This window comes from Hibiscus syriacus, unplaced genomic scaffold, assembly GCF_006381635.1.
Source record: "Hibiscus syriacus cultivar Baekdansim isolate YM2019G1 unplaced genomic scaffold, ASM638163v2 tig00000340_pilon, whole genome shotgun sequence".
Lineage (NCBI taxonomy): Eukaryota > Viridiplantae > Streptophyta > Magnoliopsida > Malvales > Malvaceae > Hibiscus > Hibiscus syriacus.
The window spans coordinates 12,497,309-12,514,219 of NW_024061783.1; the positions used below are offsets into that span (position 1 = coordinate 12,497,309).

General features: G+C 32.8%; 1 protein-coding gene across 2 annotated transcripts; it reads left to right on the forward strand.

Moving 5' to 3' along the window:
• Positions 1–11,271: 11,271 nt before the first annotated feature.
• LOC120204455 (nudix hydrolase 26, chloroplastic-like) lies at positions 11,272–15,376 on the forward strand. 2 transcript variants are annotated; one of them, XM_039204544.1, is made up of 6 exons: positions 11,272–11,549; positions 11,653–11,703; positions 12,452–12,544; positions 14,765–14,859; positions 15,048–15,162; positions 15,251–15,376. In XM_039204544.1, the coding sequence occupies exons 1-6, from the start codon at positions 11,307–11,309 to the stop codon at positions 15,314–15,316; spliced, it is 663 nt and encodes a 220-aa protein (XP_039060475.1). In that variant the 5' UTR covers positions 11,272–11,306; the 3' UTR covers positions 15,317–15,376. The 2 variants fall into 2 exon arrangements, with proteins under 2 accessions (XP_039060475.1, XP_039060480.1); XM_039204549.1 differs by lacking the exon at positions 12,452–12,544.
• The last annotated feature ends 1,535 nt before the right edge of the window (positions 15,377–16,911 follow it).

A 16,911-nucleotide genomic window follows, 5' to 3' on the forward strand; every position in this document is an offset into this window, starting at 1 on the left:
GTTCTATTTCGTCACCTATAATTAAAAAATAATAGAATTTGTGACATAATTTGATATTGTTGATAAGAATAATGCGATAATGTAGATAGTTGACAATTTATCTTTTTAATTTAGATATAAGATCATCAATTGATGATTCATCTTCTTTAATTTAAATATAAGATCACATTAGATGATTATGCTACAGTTGGTCAATAATATAAAATATATATACAAAAATAATTATCAGAAAAAAATGATGAAATCAATGTGGTGCCTTTCTTGACAGACATAAGGGTATATATATTGACTTTATATATGTGTTATTTTCATACTTAAGATCATTATTATTGTTCGTAGGTTGATATAGTCAATAAATATAAATGTGAATCAGTAGATTTGAGTCTTGTCAAAATTCTTGAATTTTTTGGTAATCTTGTCAAGAGGTGATGATTGGCTAGAGGACAAGAATAACTCTGGAGGAACAACATTTGACTCCAGAGCTGCAACATCAAATAACTTCGGAGGAACAACATTGACTCCAGAGCTGCAACATCAAATAACTTCAGAGGAACAACATTTGACTTTGGAGGTACAATATTTATTCCTCTTAATCGATAGAATGCTATAAAGTGACTTAACCCGAAACTTTTTGTGTGGAGTTGCTTGTTGTACATATTAAGTTTGGATAAGCTTTGACAAAGAAATAGAGGAAAAGATATGGGCGCTTAATCGCTTTGGTCATAATTATTACAAAATCACGTACTAGACTTATATCTAGTTTTCTGCTTACATTGTCTTTATTAAAACGAACATAATGGAGTTTTCAATGTCCGATTGAGGCGTTTCAATATATGTTGGAAAGCTAACTGAAAGGTGATTTATACATAAGAGAACATTTTAACTAAGAATTGCCCAAAGACCATCCAAAAATTCATCACAGGTCAGCTGATATTCTATGTAACCCCCTAGACCCGGCCTAGACGTTATGACCAAATCTAGGCGGTTACATATCGTATTAGAGATTCTTTTCATATTTAAAACAATGTTAAAATCCATATAACAATGTAATATGAAATTAGCCATAAGAAATATTCATACGGTAAACATATATGTATACATATATCAGAAAACCATATAAAACATTTACAGAAAAAAATAGTGGTAATACAAATATATCGAGATGGTAGCAAAAACACGTGTCGCTAAAGTGTAACAAAAAGGCATATAGAGATATACAATGATACAAAATATGAGTAGTCGGTCCTCTTGATGCTAAGTCTGCAAGCCTACGGTCTACTACTATATGAAAATGTTAAAATTTACATAATGAGCTAAAAAGCTCAGTATGCTCCTTACGGTGTATAAAAATATACAAATAAAATACTTTAGTAAAAATTAGTTCATCAAGCGTGTTTTAAAAATATGAACACTACTCTCATCCGATCACCATAATGTATAGGTTCCCTGGAACCATACACACACATGTACACTCGGTAAGGGCCTTATACGTATAGCATAAAGACCTGCAATAAAGACTTACCCTGTGCTCAAAGTAGAGGGGCTTGCAGTATGGTCTTACAAGTCATAGACTATGCCTGATATACTTCCTCCAATAATACCCCCAATGACAAAAATAAACATGTATGCATTCGAGTGAAAACGGTTAATCCATTAAAACATGAAAATATTACATATTTAGAAAATAAATACAAAAATATAGTAATCATATATCATATTACAAATACGCAGTAAATCAGATATCAGATAAACTGTATTAAAAAAACCATGTATCGTCTCGTAAAAATATTAAGTATTATCAAAAATCTAAAACATTTCATATAAATAGTTTAAAACAATAATGTAACATCATTAGGAAACATACATGTATCGGTCTGAGTAGTCTGATAAGGAAGCCTACTACTGAGTCTATCGATCACGATCAGCGATAGATCTTACGAATCAGAAAATTTATATCAGAATCCTAATATGAATAATAATAACCTCTATCTAAGCAATTTACAGAAACCTACGAGTAACTCTCAAAGAACACGAATCATGCGGATTTAACAGACGAGAAGTATCGGATCTAACCGATCCTCGATCAGGTGAAACACGAGTACCATTATAAAAACATAATCTCGAATCAATTCCATATTCCAACCTCAAATAAATAACCAAAAATGCTAAAAATACTAAGCATTTTTTGACTAACGGTTTCGATTCAGGGATTTCGGTTTAGAATTTGGCAAAACGAATTATAAAATCGGACTCAAGACGTCAAAAAAGTTCAAGATGGAGGTTTTAAAAAAAATCAACTTCAGTCAACGGTCAACATTCAACGATCCACAGGTGACCGGTTCGATTTAGGTTGGATCGGGTCGAGTCAAAAAGACGGGTCGGGTCAAACAGATGGGTCAGGTTAGGTCGGTCCAAATTAAAACAAACCATCAGGCGGTGGGACATCCCCTCGCGTAGCGGTGTTGCGTTGAGGTGCATGCGGGGCCCTCGAAGGTAGAAAAATTTGCGAAAAAATTCCTACATGCTTTTTAAGGGATTTTAAGACACTTACCAAGCTCGGTTCATAGCGCTGAACGACGGAGAGCTTGATTTCAAAACGTCAGAAACTTGATCTTCCTCACCCCTTAAACTTCAATTGAAGATTTCCTACTAAAAGAGGAAATGTTGAAGAGTGAGAGAGATAAAGGGGTTAAATTTTCTTGAAATGGAAAGTTTATTGGGCTTTTAAACCCACACTTATGAAAATAGTAAAATTATGCCATAGGTCCTCCAGTTTTTTATACTTCCTGAATTTGGATCTGAATTTAATCAAAATTTCACTTTGGTCCCCGAATTTAGTTAAAATTTCAAGTTACTCCTTGGAAAAATGTTAAGAAAATTTTAGGCCCTAATTTGGGGTGTGATAACTCTCCCCTTTAAAAGAAATTTCGTCCTCGTAATTTACCTGATGGAAATAAATGCGGAAATTGAGCCTCCGTCGATCTAACTCTATGAACTGACCTACGAGACTCTAAACTGTCACCGAACTCTTCGTATTCTCAACAGGAATACTAAGATGGGATGCGACATAGGAATGGGTAGATCTATTATCAAACAAGGCAAAGTAAGAAACTGAATTAATAGTAATAGTACCTGCAGTTACATTAAGCTCATCATGATCCTGTCGACATCTAGCAGCGTAAATCAACCCAGGTTGTCTGGCCTCGGATCTGGCTAGACCTCTACTATGAGAAGTTCGACTTTTACTAGCTGATCATGATGCTCTCTCTTGACTCTGACTCCCTGCTAGAGTCTGATTGTACTCTGAGTACGAGTGAGAGTACGAACTGGGGTCTAAACTGTAACAGCTGGCTCTGGATAATCCCTCAGGAGATGGTCATCAGAACCACATCTAAAATAGGTACCCAACTTCTTCCTACATTCACTAAAATGACGTCTCCTACAATTCTCACATGTTAGTAAATGCTAAAACCCTGAAGAACCACCCTGACTAGAAGATGTCACAACTGGCAAACTTGACATCTCAGGTCTGGCACTCGCACCACCTCTCTGAGGAGACTCACCCCTGCCTTTCTTGTTAGGGTATGCAGAAGACTCAATAGAACCAGAAAGCCTCCTGAATTGGTCTCGGTCTCTATGTCCCCTACGCTTCATACACACTTGTTCTATCTCCTCAACGGTCTTGGTTATCTCAACCAAGGCATCAAAGTTCCTCTCCCGGTGGGTAGCAACTCGACTTCTGATCTCATACCTGAGTCTATTCTCGAATCTCAAGCACTGATTCAACTCAATATCAACAAGTCCAGTAGCATAGCATCTCAATATGATAAACTCAATCTCATAATCCATAACAGACATATCGCCCTGCTCCAAATTCTGAAACTCTTGGTGTCACTAATGTAGGTATCTCTCTTCGATGTAGCGACTCTGAAAATGTGCCTTAAAAAGATTACAAGTTAATTGATTCCCCAAAATACTACCTGAAATAGATTACCACAATCGAAAACTCTCTTTCTTCAACATAGTTAGGGCCCTCTTCAACTTCTGCTCAAGCCTGAGATCCCTCTCATCCATAATCCACTTTGTATCCTCCAATCAATACTCAACGTCTGTTGGAGGTCCACCAATAATGCCCTCAAACGGAACTACTCCAGCAGCTACCAAAGACATTGAAATCTCAACCGTAGACATATTACCAAGAACTCCAGTAGCTCTTTGTAACATGTGAAAGACAACTATATTAATGGCATCATCATCCATAGCAGTGTCATTGTTCTCAGTGATGGAAGGGTCTATCGCAGGTGTAACTAGATCATCATGAGAAATAAACAAATCTACATGTGAAACAGGAGATCTCGCGGTGACATCATATCGCCTATCTTAACAAAAGGTCGAGTCGCTCACCCTCGACCACGGCCACGGCCTGGCCTACGACTCACACTCATCGGATAAATCTATAATGCTCTACGGAAGGAATTTGAACCTAAGTTAGACTAGTATAAAAAATCTCGAATATATTTAAAACTCATAAAATAAGGTGATACAATTTTTCTAAAATATCAAAAATATCTTGAAAATCCAAATTCTATGACTCATCCACAGTTCGAATGTTTAAAACTGAAAGCTCTGATACCACAAAGTGTAACCCCCGACCTGGACGTTATGACCAAATCTAGGCGGTTACATATCGTATTCAAATATTCTTTTCATATTTAAAACAATATTAAAATTCATACAACGATATAATATGAAATTAGCAATAAGAAAGATTTATACAATAAACACATATGTATACATATATCAAAAAACTGTATAAAACATTTACACAATAAAATGTCGGTGATACAAATATATCGAGACGATAACAAAAACACGTGTCACCAAAGTGTAACAAAAAGGCATATAGAGATATACAGTGATACAAACTAAGAGTACTCGATATTCCTAATGCCAAGTCTGCTAGCCTACGGTCTGTTACTATCTGAAAAGTTTAAAATTTACAGAATAAGCTAAAAAGTCAAGTGTGCTCCTTACGGTGTATAAAAACATACAAATAAATTACTTCAGTAAATATCAGCTCATCAAGCATATTTTAAAAATATAAACACTACCCCAATCCGATCATCAGAATGTGTAGGTTTCCCATAACCATACACCCACCTATACACTGGGTAAGGGCCTTATACGTATAGTATAAGGACATACAGTAAGGACTTGCCCTGTGCACAAAACAGAAGAGTCTGCGATAAAGTCTTACAAGTCATAGACTAGGCCTGATATACTTCTTCCAATAATACCCCCGATGACAAAAATAAACATGTATGAAATTCAAGTGAAAATGGTAGTTTAATCCATTAAAATATAAAAATATTCCATATTCAGAAAACATATACAGAAATACAGTAACCAAAGATCATATCAGAAATATGCAGTAAATCATATATCAGATAAACGGTATTCAGATATTCAGGTATCGTCTCGTAAAAATATTCAATATCATCAAAAATCTAAAATAGTTCAGATAAATAGTTTAAAACAGTAATGTATGTAACACCCCAACCCGTATCCAACCTGGATACGAGTCCGAGAAGTCACATTGACATTTCAAAACCTTTATTCTTTCAAAATATCGAAACTCTTGAACTCTTTTTAAGAAAATATGATAATTATTGTTGAATCATGTTTGTTATAACCAATTTAAGAAAATATACGTTTTATGATCAGTAAAGTACGGTATGAACAGTGAACAATACCGTATGAACAGTGGTGAACAGTACCGTGAACAATGTCGAATGCTAAAATTTTTTCATATTGCTTGAGTGGAACTGATACCCTGCTACAGTACTGTTACAGTACTTTCTTAAAACATGTATAAAACTCATAAATTTTAAAACATTCATCATTATACATTTACCATTTACATATATACATTTAAAACATTTCAAAACTTGATCAGAGCGTATCTAATACACATCTTTTAATTTATTACATGCCAACTAAATTATTTCTAACAAAATACATGTAATTCGATCTACATTTATGATCTGATCTTCGGTAAGGAGAACTGACCTATCTTGTTCCTCTTTACTTCTCTTTTTCGCTTTCCAAATCTATGTGTGAAACAATCACACGCTAAGTCATAGACTTAGCGAGGCCTAAAAATATGTAGTACAAGTATAATTCATATCAAATGCATGAGCAATTATTACGATCATATCATATAAAAACCTATATTATTTTTGTAACATATACTCACATGCACATATATCCTTATCAACATGTTTAACATTTCACATTCATTATCATTAATCCTTATAATTTAACAATCTTATACATAACATATCATGTATTAACCAAGCAATACACCATTACATAAATCTTGTGATCTATTCCATATAACAAACTACATATACATATCATATTCAATATACTTATTAAATCCCTTTATTAGCCCATGTACACTGTTGAGAATTGAAGGTATGTGAGTACATTGAAGTTGTGCATTAATGTTGTCACCACAGCTCGTATAAATTCCCACTAGGGGCACTGAATATTTGTCCCGAAGGACCGCGTAGAAATGTCTCGAATGACCACTATGTCCCGAATGACCACATATCACATTTGTCCCGAAAGACCACTCCTTAAGAACCATATACATAATACAATGGACCAAATAAGTGTACAGAAGTACCACATACATGTTCCATGGAATTACATATATGTCCCGTAGGACCGCGTAGACCCTTGACTCCCGGTATGCCAACTATACCTATAGCTCTCGTATTATATAACATGGGCATTATTATTTATCATTTCACATATTCATATCACTTGTTCTTTCTCTTCTGTCATATACCACATGTATGTATAACCGTATATCTTATATCATATCACATGTATCACAAGTGCATGTATCCACGTAGATAGTTTCATATGACTTATATCATTTCTCATGTTTTTATATAAGCACATATGTCAAATATTTTCAATATATACATCACATAGAACATAGAATAACATATAAACTTATGCATAAATCATTTCCATTTGATTCACATGTCACCTATCTCATTGCTTATATTTCTTAAGCACTTAATCACTTGTCTCATAATTTCATATATTCACATATCACTTATCACATTGTTTATATCTTATGATCATGTAATCATACCAAACATATTCGAACATACATGTATTCACATAAATCACATGTAGAAATGCACTTACTCTATAGACATATGCATGTATTCGTTTTATTGCTCTTATAATCACATATAATAACATATACATATTTTCATATACTTATGCACATATAAGAATTCCATCAACTATATAACATTTTAGGAGTCACTTCTTACCATAGTAACTCTGCCACTTCTTACCATAATAACTATGTCACTGGCTCATCGCAAGCCAATGTATGTTTAATAATATACGTACAATTAAATTGCACTCACCTTAGCCTTGCTTTGATTCGATCCTAATTATTTGATTGTTTCGAAACTTGTTTAGACTCAATATCTACATAAATATAACATTTCAGAACAATTATCAGAAGCCTAAACCTTAAACTTGATGTTAATAACTTAAGTCGGTTTAATGAACCAAGATTCCATTTTTTTTCTTTAGCACAATCTGGAATTTTCGTTCAAGCCCAGAAATCACTGTTCATTGCACGAAAATTCACTATTTCCACTTCAATTCTTCATGTTTCATTCATTTTTATATTCTTAACTCAAATATACATACTTAAACTAATTTATATCCATTTAAACCATCTTTATCTTTCATATCTCATTATGATTCTTAAAATTAAGAATCATACCAAATTTTTAACATGTTCTAATTTTAATTCTATCACTTCATATCTCTTAATTAAGCTGATGAAAAGTCGAATTTAACTTCAAATTCAACTTATCAACTCTATTTCAAGATTTCACTCAAAAACTCCAAATCTTTAATCTTCTCTAACTCCTTTATCTTTTGATTTTAAGATAACTTAAGTTTTCCTTAAGCTTAGTTATCATCTAATGATCAAAATCCAACCTTTCATTCAACAAATAATTAACAAAATAGAAAACTCACCTTTGTCTAGCTTCCACGGTTGGAGAAGAAGAAAAGAAGAAGAAGATGAAATGTTTTCATCTCCCCACGTTTTTTTCTCCTATTAAAGGGGATAAAAATATCTTTCCTTGTCAATTGACCATTTTTCCCTTTAATTCCTTGAATAATTACTAACAACTTTTCGGAAATATTCCCAAATAAATCATTGAACTATTCAACTATTCTACTTTAATCACCAAATTCTAAAATTTTATAATTTAATCACTAACCCGTAATTTAGGATGTTACAATGTAACACCATCAGGAAAGATACATGTATCGATATGAGTAGTCTGATAGGGAATCTTACTACTAAGTCTGTTGATCACGGTCAACGACAACGCTAGATCCTACGAATCAGAAAATCTATATCAAAATCCTAATATGAATAATAATAACCTCTATCTAAGCAATTTACAGAAACCTATGAGTAACTCTCGAAAAACGTGAATCGTGTGGATATAAAGGACGGGAAACATCGGATCTAACTGAATCTTGATAGAGTAAAACACGATTACCTTCATAAAAATATAATCTCGAATCAATTACATATTCCAACCTCAAATAAATAAGCAAAAATGCTAAAAATACTAAGTATTTTTAATTAACAGACTCGATTTAGGGCTTTCATGTCAGAATTTGGAAAACGGATCATGAAATCAGACTCAGGACGTTGAAAAATTTCAAGATGTAGGGTTTTGAGAAAAGTCAACGTCGGTCAACGATCAATTGTCAATGGTCAGTCAACGGTTAATGGTTGATCAACAATCAACGATCAATTAACGATCAATGGTCAACGACTGGCCGATTTGGTTCAGGTTGGACCAGGTCGGGTTGGGTCGACCCAAATTCAAACAAACCACCAGGCGGTGGGACTTCTCCACGCGCATTGGCGGCGTGTGCGAGGCCTTTAAAGGTTAAAAAATTTGAGAAAAAAATATACATGCTTTTTAAGGGATTTTGAGACACTTACCAAGCTCTGTTCACAACGGTGAATGGCGGAGAGCTAAATTTTGAAACATCAAAAACTTGATCTTCCTCACCCCCTCACACGCTGACGATAACGAAGACAAGGTGGACACCGGTGGAATCGGGACGATGCAAAAAACACGATGGTACGAGAGGTGTCAAAAACGGAGTAACGGTCGTTGACAAAATGTCGATTGAAGATTTCATACTAAAAGAGAAAATGTTGAAGAGAGAAAAAAGGGGTTAAACTTTCTAGAAATGGAAAGTTTCTGGTTTTTAGGGCTTTTAAACCCACGCTTATGAAAAATGGTAAAATTAGGCCATAGGTCCTCCAATTTTTTATACTTCTTGAATTTGGATATGATTTTAATCAAAATTTAACCTTGCTCCCTAAATTTAGTTAAAATTTCAATTTAGTCCTTGGAAAAATTTTAAGAAAATTTTAGGACCTAATTTGGGGTGTGACATTCTAGGCTTCAAAATCTGCTTTTATTTCTTATCCAAAAGAGGTTTGGGTCTTGAAAAAAGGTAGGTTGAACGAAAATTGGGAATTGCGATTGGATCGAAACAATTTAATGCTTAACGTTGACGTGGAAAGTCAATTATGTCCAAAGTGTTGACGTGAGTCTGTGTGGCACATGCTCTGAGTCAAATGTGATGATGTGTCACGTGTCCAGAGTGAAGACGTAACACGTTCTACATTTACATAAGTGATGATATGACATATGTAACGTGTCCAAAGTGATGACATGACAAATATCTAAAATGATGATGTAACACATACCATGAGTTTAAAGTGCTGACGTAACACATGCCACATGTTCCAAGTGATGATATATCATGTGTAATGTGTCCAAATTGATGATGTGACATATGTTACATGTTCAAAGTGACGATATGACATATATTGTGCATATAAAATAATGATGTTATATATTCCACGTGTCTAAAGTAATAACGTGACACATGTCTCGTGTCCAAAGTGATGTTGTGTCACATGTTACTCGTCTAAAAGTATTGATGTGACCGTAACATATTTACATAATTGATGATGTGATACATTGTTATATCAACGACAAGCGTTGGTTGTTAATTAACTAATAATTTTCATTCAATCAGGGGACATTTTACCCTAAAATAAAAACATTGGAGGTTAAAGTGCTTAAAAATGTATTATTTTGTCAAATGTTAGTAATATATTTTAGCATTTTACCTAATAATTTGTGTACTTTATAAAAAATAAATATTTAATTATATATATTTAAAGATTAAGGAAGAAATTTAAAATTAATGAAACATTGATGATTAATCTTATTATTATACCTTAAGTAAATGAAAATATATATATTTGAAAAATATCACTTATCAATTTTTAAGTGGCTAATTGTTGTTATACCATCTTCCATGATGAAAGTGGACAAAACTATTAACGAAATAATATTTTATATACATAATTGAGAAAAACAAATCATTTGTATTACATTATTGGATTCAGTATAATATAAATATCAAATATATTATTAATCTTAAAAATAATATAAAAATAAAAATAATCAACAAACTTATCCCTCATATTTTATTAATTTTTAAATAAGTCTAGCATAATTGACTTTAAAAGTTATAAAATAGAGTTTAAATATGACAAAAATTAAACAATTAAAATTTAAAAAAAACATATAATTTGAGCAATTTTTTTAGTTAAGAAAAAAATTAGGCATACAAATTAATTTTTTATAAAATAAATAATAAAACTCTAATCCTAAACATTAAATTAAAATTTAAAAAGAATACGCTTTGAAATCACACCTGAAATCTAAAATTTTAAAAGCAAGACGTTATAATACAACGTCCTTGCCCTTGTATTACCCCTATGATGAAAGTGCATCTTCGTGAAAACACATGGGTCTTATGTGACACAATTGTACGTCATTTTTCTAAAATAAAAATTTTTTAGGTGTCATTTTAATAAAGAAATATAAAAAAGGTATTGTTTTAATAATTTATTCTATTTGTACGAATTAAATAATTTTAATAATAAATAAATTATTATTATATTTTTAAATCTCAAGTTAAAGAATCATAAATGATAAAAGTGTAAACATTCGCACGATATCTCATAATCAAAAATTATCTTTTATCATATATTAAAAAGTTAACATGGTCTACGAAGCGAAGAAACAAATATAGTTGGGTCTTTGTTTTGGAAACTAAGCTAAAAGGAAAATAATAGGGAAATGGCTTTAGTATGGCGGTCCTTTTCCCTTTGTTTCCCTCTCCATCATTTTAGTGTCCCTTCCAAGCCCATTTCCTTCATCCCTCAATACCCTTCTTCTTCATCTCCATTTCTCAACCATCGGAAGCCTCAACCTCTAACTCTCTTCTCCTGCACTTGTTCTTCAACATCGTCCTCCATGGAAACTCCTCCTCAAGGTTACAGAAGGAATGTTGGCATTTGTCTCATCAATTCATCCAAAAAGGTCTTTATTACTTTCTGTTTCTACTTTCAATCCTGTTTTTCTTTTCTGGGTTTTATATTATATGATGAATTTATTCATTTAATTTTTTTTTCATTTTTTGTAGATTTTTTCTGCATCGAGACTAGATATTCCCAATGCTTGGCAAATGCCTCAGGTTCCCTTTTGTTTTGATTTTTTTTCTTTGTTGTTGTTGTTGTTGTTGTTTTGTCTTTCTAGCAGTATTACTAGTTAATTGATCCGGGTTTAATTATTTCAATGGCAGCAGTTTTTTTATTATTAATTTAAGAAAATAATTGTTTTTATTGAGTGGAGGGAAGGGAAAGATGGAGAAGGGGAAACCCCTCACCTTGTTTTGGTGAGTTAGGAAGGAAAACAATGGAAAAGACACTTGGGGAAGTTCTATAATAAAATCTTGCAGGGGATTTGCCTTTATTTTATTTCATTGACATTAATAGACCTTTACGTGAGGACCCGTGACTGACAGTGCTCTGGATTTATGACTATTGTTCCATTTACTTGAGTTATGAAATATGAAACCATAATCAGTTTTCTGAGATTTTATTTATGATTTATGTGTCGCCTTGGTGATTATTATGGGGTGTTTCCTTCCCATGTTCAAAAATGAATTCTCTAGGCTTTCTCTCCTCTTGCCTTTGTCTTATTTTTTTATCTGGGGATCGTTCAAATCTGTTTGAATTAGCCCCTTCTTCTTCCTCATCTTTGATCCTTTTGAGCAACATTCTCGGCTGCCTGAAGTACGGAGCTCCCCTACTTTAGAAGTTGAAACTTTTGATCAAAGAGCTTCAGTTAACCATACTTTGAAACTTCTGTTGTAGTAGGAGCTGTTTTATGAATATAAGAATTTACTCAAATTTGCAGTTCATGAGATTTATGATGTATAGGGTGGGATCGATGACAGTGAAGATCCAAAAGTTGCAGCCCTCAGAGAATTAAAAGAAGAAACAGGTGTTAGTTCAGCTGAAATTATTGCAGAGGTTTGTTTTAAGACATCCTTTTTTCCTTTTTAAGAATTGCATTGTTATTTTCTTTTACCCTGCTAACATTACTAGTGGAAGAGGCTGCTAAAACACACTCTAGGGACAGGGGACAAGTGCTTCAAAATTGCATTTCTTATAGGAAGGAGTTAAGAATTTGAGAATATAAGTACAGACACAACAACAACAACAACAAAAACAAAACCCTATTCCCATATGTAATGGGGGTAAGGGGAGGTAGGGTAGTAGGCTGCCCCCAACGCAAGGTTGAGAGCAGCTTCCGTGGAAGACCTCCGGCAATCAGAAAATTAAAATAAAGATAAAATACAATGCATGTATAAATAAATAAATAAATACATAGTTGAACAGTCTTCATATGCAACCTTCATATGCGCGTCTGTAATGGGAAGTAATTCCTGCAAATAAATCCCTACATAAAAATCTCTGTATATATACAGAAACGTAAGACCGACTAAATTTAAAAAGAGGAAAAGTGAAGAGAAGGATACACAGAAGTCAACGATATCAAGCTACAAGAAGGAATAAAGTCAAATGAGTTAAAACTTAAACAGAGGCAACACTACTCCGTTACCCTAGTTCTAAGTCTTCTAAGCCTTCATAAATTCTAATGACAGAAACGTATAAAAAGTAGAAGTCATGGAAATTACTACAAGGCATTAAAAAGAAGACAGAGAAGCTACACCATATGCAGGTGAAATGAATGAATAACTTTTTCATTTGATAAATGTTTAAATTATTTACAATTTTTGCAAAAAATATAAAAGACATGAATAGCTGATATAATGTTTATTGGGTTGGAGAAAAATGGGCAGAAATGAGACTTTAAAAAGTTGTTGGTCAAAAGACTACTAATAAGGAAACCTAAAATACTGAAATGCCTTTACCAGTGGATGTTCTTTTATTAAAAATTACTTGTTTACAGAAGTTGACTTGTGATCGCAAGAACAATCAAAAGTTTTATGCATGCTAGTATAGATTGAATATCATATATTTCTAACAGCTTCTTGGGTCTAGATTGGATTTCACGGTTTAGATGCATCAAAATTGTGCCCTATTATATTAGTGTGAGTGATATGGGGTGAGCAACTTGATTTATCATTAGTCTTTAGCCACAAATTTTCACCAGCTGTGTTTTAGACTAATAAGCTCTGGAACCTAAATGTCTAATCGGGATCTTATCTTTAGTGCAATAATGATATTGTAATGTTACTTCCAGAATTGATGTTTGAAAACTCATTCAAAATTGAAGAACTGAGAAATGTCCATTGCATTCATAATCCAAAGGTCATGATCAACTTGGCATTTGATTAGGTAATATCATTGCTAAGTAACACTGAATGTTCTTATACACAAAGTTTGGCAAACCGTTTCTCTAAGTCCTAATTGGTTTGGGGTGAAATGGAGAAAGGCTTTTGCCAGGAAGTGCGAACTGTTTAAATGAAACGGTGGAAAGCATTTTGAACCATCAATATGACTTTTTTCTTTTTTGGTTATTTAACGTTATGACCAGTTGAAAGAGTTGCTGCTCCTTCTATCATTCTATTTTCTCATTTTTTACATTACACTCATTCTTTGGTGGTTGGAACCTAATGATGCTAGGCTAAGGTGTGACTTACCTAGTGATATTAAAACCATAAAATACAGAAAGGCTATTGAGAAAAGGGAGGGTGGGGGAATGAGTTATTTTATAGGCCAGATAACCTGCAATCAGCCTTTTCTATGGTTAGATTCTTGCTCATGATTCAATGGAGAAAAGCTCAGCCGGAGCTTTCTACCTAAGAAACAAAGGATTATAGTTCTTTTATTATACTGTGTCTGACTGGAATATTTGGTATAGATTACTTTTTCTATATATGGAGATTCAGGCAACTGAAAGTTCTAAATATGTATAAGTTGAAAGAAAATTGAAGGTTTATATGCTTTTGTTGGTACTGATTACTGAAATATTGAGATAACATTTTGGCGGCATTTGTTTTTCTTCCTGTGTTTCAGTGTTCAGCTCCTTTTAACACATATACAAGGAAGTCCAACTCGTGTTTACGGTTAAATTATAATTGCGTGGTACTTGTGTTAACGAGTTATACTACATTAGTGCTCCATCCGTATATATTGCCTTGCATATGTTATTGAGATTTACTTTCTGCTTTTCTTTCTTATTTCTTACCTCGAGTGTGTCCATTTATTTGTTCTGCCATGCAGGTGCCTTTTTGGCTGACATACGACTTCCCACCAGAAGTGAGGGAAAAACTGAAACATCAGTGGGGATCAGACTGGAAAGGTCAAGCTCAAAAGTGGTGAGTGCTTGGATCGCACTTAGATCTACCGACAGGTTTCCAAGTTTATTCTTTTAATGTGTGCATCCTACCATTGGTTCCAGAAGTGACATGTCGGCTAGTTGATTTTCTGTTATATTTCTGTTTCCCTGTTTGTTTGATTTTCCATGCTATGTGGACTTGTCTTTAAATTTACCATTAACAAACAGGTTTCTCCTTAAATTCACCGGAAAAGAAGAAGAAATCAATCTTCTGGGTGATGGGACTGAGAAACCAGAGTTTGGTGAATGGTCATGGATGACACTGGAGCAAATAGTTGAGCTTGTGAGTACTCCACTACTTACTAGTACCATTTTTTAATTAATTAGATGCAAATTGTATGGTTGATTCTTATTTCTCAATTTTGTTTCAGGCAGTGGATTTCAAGAAACCTGTTTACAAGAAAGTTTTGGAAGTTTTCACTCCCTACTTACATTAATATAAACATCACCATTTCTAGTGTGTTTAGTTTTGGATTTTCTTTCTTAAATGTCAGTGGTTGAGCATAATGGGATTGATTGCTACCATCTAAATAAATGCTCTAGAATTTTGGATGTGGAGCTTATCTCCAATATAGTTGGGGTAAATTCCTCCATTAGTTTTTCGTTCAATACAAACTTAATTACCATTAATCATCTTCCATAAATATGATTTACTCATATTTATGATTATGATTAATAATATGGAAAAGGTCGTAATGGAATGGATCCAACTTAAATAGTTGATGTTTATTTTAGGTTTAACGTAAAATCAAGTGTTTAAATTATATGTTAAATTAACTTACGTGTTCAAAGAATTCTTTATTAAAAATAGTTGTCTAGCGTCTCTGACGTTATACTTTAAGTGTTTGATCTATCGTGATCGTTAAATTCAATCGTTATTTTACATGTATTGTATTTATATTTTCTTTCAAATTTTTTAATTTTTTAAATACAACGTTATTTAAAAAAACATTTGTCTTTAAATAATAACCCCCGTCTTCCCCTGCAATTACCCGCCCCCTTCCTCCCCTTTCCCTTTTCAATTTCCCTCCCCTCCTCCGTCCCCTTCCCACCCCATCCACAAATCATTTTTCAATTGTGAACGTAGCCCCCGGTTGATTAACTTCTAGTATAAATGCATTCATCGTGTTGCTATTCATGTGATAGGATTAAATTTAGGATTTATGATTTTGAGATTTGGGTAATGACAAGGAGATGATCGGTTAGTGGGTGGAAGTAACAAATGAATGGGCATTTGAAGATTCAATTTAGGATTTATGATTTTAAAGTTTAGGGTAACGATAAGGGAGATGATCGGTTAGTGGGTGGACAATGACAAATGAGTGGACATTCGACGATGATGAGGTGATTGAAGATGACCGATGACGATTAAAAATGAGATTTGGAATTAAGGATTTTAAGGTTTTAATTTTTTATGATTTTAAAGAAATTTAAGGTTATTTAAAATAAATTATAAATTTTTATTTTAAAATACTTTTTAAATTTTATAAGCTTAACACATGTCAAATAAGTTAGAATTTTATGGCCATGACAAATATTATGTATTTATTTTTAATAAAAAATTCTTTAAGCATCTAAAGTTAATTTAGAGTATAGTCTAGATGTGACAAAATGATTATTAGAGTTAGAACGATATAGGTCAACCACGTAATCTTTTAAAAGTAAAATTTAATAGGTATGCTAATGTTTTGTTATCGACCTTGCTATGAAAGATGATCAGTGTCGGAAGATAATTGACTACCAACTACTGTAAAAAAAGATATAATAATAAAAATAAAAATATTCATAAATTTAATAATAAAATTGATACACCCTAAAATTCAGTTCCTAAACAATATCATTTTAGATATCAATAGTTATAGGAAGACATGTCATTTTATCTCTGTCATCGTGTTGTTTAGACTTTTGCAATCAACTAACATAATTGAAGTTAAAATCAAACCTCAATATTATAATTGGAGAAATTAAAAATCCAATGATATAAATAATACATCATCTAAGATTTAGTAATATTTGATGCAGTTTACCTTGA